This window comes from Naegleria lovaniensis (assembly GCF_003324165.1).
Source record: "Naegleria lovaniensis strain ATCC 30569 chromosome Unknown tig082, whole genome shotgun sequence".
Lineage (NCBI taxonomy): Eukaryota > Heterolobosea > Eutetramitea > Acrasida > Naegleriidae > Naegleria > Naegleria lovaniensis.
In genome coordinates this window covers 22,150-28,022 of record NW_025407905.1, presented here as the reverse complement: position 1 = coordinate 28,022, position 5,873 = coordinate 22,150, and the positions used below count along the sequence as shown (strand labels likewise).

Sequence of the window (5,873 nt, the reverse complement as noted above, 5' to 3'; positions counted from 1 at the left end):
TATTATTATTGGAACAGCTTGGATGGCAGTTGGTTTCGGATAAAGACCGCCCCGATAAAGATGATACTCCAAGTTTCATCTTACCGTTCAAACGATCATGATGATGATTCAAGATCTTGTTGTTATGGACCATCCATGGTTGTTGTGTGTGTTGACACTTGTGCTGTGTGTCTGAGAAGAGCTGCTGCAGCGCACGTTTTGATGAGCAGAGAGAATCATGATGCAGACTTGAAAAAATCTCTCTCTTCATTTTTTGTGAGGATGTGAGCTTTGCTAATGATGAACAGTTTCGCAAGAGCCGAGTTTGCAACCATGGACTGGAGTGGTCCCTTTGAAAGGTTGGGTCATCATTCTGTTGAAGCCAGCTGAAGTAATTTAAGACCACGAGAAGAACAAAGGGTTGGTCAGAGTTAGTTGAATGAAAAAAATGTTATCACCACAACATCAAGCTTTATCTTCTTCCTTCACAACAACCACAGAGGCTTCATTGAGTAGTAGTACATTTGAACCTGTCGGTAATTTATTTGCCCTCAAGGGATTTGAAAAATGTAGATTAACAACAGCAGGAAGACCCATGTATGCTTCCGAACTGAAGGAAATTGAAAATATGATTGTTGTTGGAATTGCTCTGATCGATAATAACGGAAAGGAAATGAAAGATTTTAATCATGTATATTTATCGACACATAGAATATATTTTTTGAGTCATGCGGAATCATCTGGCAATAATGGAGTTTCTTATGATTACGGGCTTTCATGCTCATTATCAATCGTGGAAAGAGTTGAAAAAGAAGGTGGAGGATTATTCCGATCACCAAAAACCAAAATTCTAATCAAGTCCAAAGATGTCACCGGCGAAATAGTAATTTCATTTAGAAAGGGGAAGCGAGACGAGTTTGTGGAATGTATTAACGAGCAATTAAAGAAAAAGAAATGGTTAGAAAGTTTACCAACAGTAAGCTCAACTCCATTGTTTACGACACCAACAATAACGTCGTCTTCGCTTGGATCGATGGTGTCAGCATCTACGGACTCATTAGAAAGTATGAGCAAAAAACCAAAGAATTTTCAAACAAGCACTGCAGGTATTGCAGGTATCATGAAAAGAATTGACGAGGAGAATTTAGAAGAAAGAAAGGAGTTGGATGAAGCCTTTTCAGATCTGAAAAAGCTCATGGAAAAAGCAGAAGATATGGTTAATTTAGCGGAATCATTTAAAAACAAGATTGTACAACGAAATAAGAGCGTAACACATAACAATACGGCAGAAGAAAATGAAGAGGAAAATCAAATGTTAGATTTCTTACTGAACTTGGGTCTGTCTTCCCCAGTCACAAAACAATCCAGTGGAGCTCAATACCATCAACAACTAGCAAGACAACTAGTAGATTTTCTCGACAACATTGTCCAAGAGAGATATGGAGGAGTGATCACATTAACAGATGCCTTTTGTTTATACAACAGAGCCAGAGGAACTGCTTTAATTTCTCCTGAAGACATGCAAATTGCATGTTCTTTATTTGAAAAGCTAAAACTACCAATGAAGTTAAGGACTTTTGAAAGCGGCGTTGTAGTCATTCAATCCTCTCGATACTCGGACACTTTAATGGCCAACAAAATAGAATCATTTATTCGAGAGGGAAGAGAAAAGGATGCCATGTCCTATTGCTATATTACTGCTGTGACGTTGGCAAGATTGCTGAATATAAGCGCAATATTGGCAAAAGAATTACTGTTGTCAGCAGAGGCTGCCAAGAAACTATGTCGTGACGAAAATGAGGAGGGTATTCGATTTTATTTAGTCTCTGATGTTTTTGATCCTTTTGTTAATTATTAATGGTAATAATTATTAAAGTTAAGTCTCGTTCTCAAATCATCCACTACAATGCAAGCCATTTGTTAAACAAAATACAAAATTGTGCTTCATTTCGACAACTTACAGTGTTCATGAATGCCCCTAGAAAGGATGCTGTTAATGATGGTAAGCAACATTTTGAAACTTTTCTTGAACTCGTCCTCCATTTCAAGTAACTCTGATAAAAATATATCTTCTCTTTGTGTTTCCTTAAAGTTATTCAATTTTGTGCGAAGTGTTATGCAAATTTGCACAACTTTGAAAATGTGATTTTTCACAAATTGTGCTTTTTTGAGGAGAAATCGATCCTTAATCTTATTCATATAGTCCTGGTGATAATTTCGTAAATCATCAAGATCTTGTGACGATAGAACATTGTCACATAATTCATTCCACAAAGTATGTAATATCTATTCATCATATAATACTGAACAGCGCTTATGAAATGTTTCAACTGGTTTAAGAGGCTATAAAATTTGAGATAGGCATTTCCTCTATGCACAAAGGCGTCGGTTTTCAAGCTCATGATTTCCAATACTTTGAAAATCGTTAGTTGACTAAATATTTTTAACCATTAACATACCTTGTTTTGCTTGTTTAAGTTTAAGATTAAAAATCAACACTTCATTGTAGTGCTGAACATGTTCTGTAGAGATAATAACGTTGAGAGGCCACTCTAATTCAAAGTTAAATACTAGCCCATCAAAAAGTTTCCATCTTCGATCTTGATCTTGGTGTCATCGAAGATCACAGATATTTTATCTTCTAAAGTAAGAGATGAAAATACGTCGGTAGTATAAAAAGAGGTAGAATTGTTAGTTGCAAAAGAGTATCGTCTTGGATATTCTACTCCAAGACGCAAAGTATCTCTCAATATCATTTGGATGTCAAATGTGGTAATACCGCGAAATCGAATGCAATGAATCGATCAGAAAGATGAAACAACTGTGTTGAAAAGTAGTCCATAATGTCACCTGCTTCCATTAGAAAATAGCTCGAATAGCTGTGAGATGGTCAATGAGCTTCGATCTATAAACTATCAAATTGCACAAGTAGGGAGCTATGCGTGAATATTGTTCCTTAATATTCTTAAAAAGACCTAACTCAAAATTAATTTCAATAGGCTGTTCAAGTATCTTGCTTGAAGACATGTAATGATTGTCTGACACGCACTGAAAGTCAATCACTTCTGATAAACTCTTTTTCTTCAGCAAATTGAAAATATTGCTTGTTTGATCGTCTGACCTAAAGGGGTCTGTGGCGAGTGAGAAGAATGATTTGTCCTTGTTATCGGTTGGATCTGAAATAGTATTGCTGTACAAGTCTTCAGTTTCTAAGAGGGATAACATTCGTTTTTTTTTTGGAGGTGATCTCATAAAATGGATAGAACCAATTGGAATAGATTCAGAACAAATAGAAATTGGAGATGATGGCTCTACAGTGTTAGAATTTTCGTTGGTGTTATCTTTTCTTGGTTTATGGATTGATCGTAACAGTGTCAGTGCTTTTGGAGATGTTTCCGTTTTAAAAGTCTCACATGCATGAAAATTTTCATGGTTTACATCACCATTTCTAGAATCCAAATCCAAGGCTGTTTCTAATAGTCTATAGAGAGAAGGTTTTTCTTTATCCAACATGTAGTCACCTATGGAGCTTGTGTCCAAAGTAATTTCGTGCTTGGTTTCAATGTCTTTCATCAAGATAATGGATTTTCCAATACTAATAATTTTATCCTTGGTGTTGGAAAAAATGCTTGGAATTTTGGATTGAATAAATCCTTCAGTCCAAAATAAAGGTGTTTCGACATTCAAATTGTCGTTTTTCGAGAGCATAAATTCTTGGAATTTGTCTTGAATGATTCCTTCGAATATCCAAGAATCCATTATTCCCAGGTAAGATTTAAGCATGGACATCAGTAGTCGATAAACCAAATCATATTCGTCATTGGTGTTGGTATGCATGTACTGTAGATGTGTGATTTTTTCGTAGAAGGAGGAAATAATATCTGATATTGCATCTCTTTGAGACATTACATTGTCAATGATATAATCAATTTGATGGTCTAATTTTTTAAGTATGTAAACTTTTTGTTCAGTTCTAAACAAAAGCGTGCGTAAACTTAGCAATGTCAATGATTGCAAGTTGTCCTTCATATTTCCTAATTGATTTTGTCGCTCCATCTCTGAAAGTTCGCTTCTGATTTCTAAAATAACTTCCAGTAGAGTTGAGTAATATGATTGAAGTATTATACTTTTTACCGAGTGTATATTTCGAATACACTTGACATTAATGGATTCTAAATCATTGGAAATTTGTATGAAAAATTTTAAAACTGTATGAAGTAAAGTACGTGATATAAAAGAAACGGAAATATTGGATGGATAGTTCAAAAGATCCATGATTGTTGATTTTGAATATAGACCCTTCATGACCCCTGAGCATTGAAAATATCTCTCTGATTAAATCATGTTGTTTTACCATGTGGTTGCAAGGAGTCACGACTCTATAATTTCCAAGAGGAGGTGTTTGTGATATTTTGTATATTGTGTAGTGTTCAAATAGTTGCTGATGTGGGAAGTGAGTAAAAGGGACATGAACAGTTATTAACTTGTTAGGATCAAAATTGAGAGAATAAAACAATTCTTTTTTGGCAAGGGGTATTGATTGAACGTTATTGATACATTCTGTGTCATGGTGATCATTTTCATCACCAAAAAGCGAGCTATAATATTTTGTGTCATCAATATTATGATCATGTAATGTTTCTCCTTCGTCTATTGTTCCAAAAAAACCCGAAATATTGGTTGATGATCCAGATATGAATTGATCTTCAATGTTCCGAAATGGGAATTTCTGTTTGGCGTTTTGATTTTTAAATTGTATTTCCGTTGATTCTCTTTCTTCGGCAGAGTCGTTCTCTTCCGACCAATCACTCAATTCATCATCAGATTTGCTATCAGCAAACGATTTCTTGTATTCTTCAAGCAAATCATCATCCCATGCCACCTGCTTCATCGTTTAGGGGGGAATTTTTTGTTGGCCAATCCAATACCTTTCAAAAAAAATTGTTTCATCGACGTGTTCATTCGTCAATCATCACTCTCAATCATTCCGATCATGTTATTTATCTGAACGCTAATATTAGGTCATATATTCAAGAACTTCAACATATAATTATTTAGAAATTATTTAATAATCCCAAATGTGGGCACAACAATCTCCGACTTCACCCACGCATCAGCAACACGAATTCATTATTTCCACAAATGATAATATTACTTCTAATTTAAATTCCAACGATGGTACATTGAACAACGATGGCATTGTAGATACTTCATATCATTACAACATGAGATCCAACACTGGCAATAATAATTCAAGTAGTAGGCCCATACATAATTCTCTGTACGCAGGAGCAGCTAGACATGTCTTTCTTCATTCTCATGACTATTCGTTGTTTAGAAAAACGGAGAGACTTGTTTGGCAATTAAATCATCTTCACGCCAATGTCAAGCAACTCATTCAAAAGAGTGAACACAGTATGAATTCATCTCATGTACCTTCTCCTTCATCACCCTCTCTAAGCACACGAAATATCCAAGTTATTGCATCATCCGTAAAGCATCAGAAGGAGCTTTCTATGCGAAAGAATAGGTTTTTACGAAATAACATCCACTTATTGGATATGCCATCATCACATTTTCATCATCACACTCATCCTTCCTTTGATGAATCGGTAGTTGGATTTACATCTTCTAGTATCATTTCATCAATTAATACACCTGAATACACTAATGAACGGATAAACTCTTCCATCCAAAATTCACCATCCATGTCCGAAGATTCTCTTATCAGCCAATATCATCATGGCATTACTCATCCATTTCCTGGAGAGTTATCACTTCCAAGAAGTATGAGCATAGACCAATTAAATCAAGCAACAAATAATGGAATTGTTAGAAGCATTAGTATTGACCAAATTCATTACAACGGTAGTAATAATAATCAAGGTGGAGTT

At 35.2% G+C, this 5,873-nt stretch overlaps 3 protein-coding genes across 3 annotated transcripts in view; 2 read left to right on the top strand and 1 right to left on the bottom strand.

Moving 5' to 3' along the window:
* Positions 1–427: 427 nt before the first annotated feature.
* C9374_014280 (uncharacterized protein) lies at positions 428–1,837 on the top strand (the record flags this gene model as incomplete). The annotated part of the gene is made up of 1 exon (XM_044690250.1): positions 428–1,837. One exon carries the CDS (start codon positions 428–430, stop codon positions 1,835–1,837), a length of 1,410 nt encoding a protein of 469 aa, XP_044541602.1.
* A 1,001-nt stretch (positions 1,838–2,838) lies between these two features.
* On the bottom strand, positions 2,839–4,254 carry C9374_014279 (uncharacterized protein; the record flags this gene model as incomplete). The annotated part of the gene is made up of 1 exon (XM_044690249.1): positions 2,839–4,254. One exon carries the CDS (start codon positions 4,252–4,254, stop codon positions 2,839–2,841), a length of 1,416 nt encoding a protein of 471 aa, XP_044541601.1.
* An 803-nt stretch (positions 4,255–5,057) lies between these two features.
* C9374_014278 (uncharacterized protein) overlaps positions 5,058–5,873 on the top strand; it is a gene marked incomplete at both ends in the record, with an annotated part of 831 nt that continues 15 nt past the window's right edge. Inside the window, one exon of the mRNA XM_044690248.1 lies at positions 5,058–5,873. This exon is cut by the window's right edge and continues 15 nt beyond it. Coding sequence (XP_044541600.1) covers positions 5,058–5,873 — 816 coding nt within the window.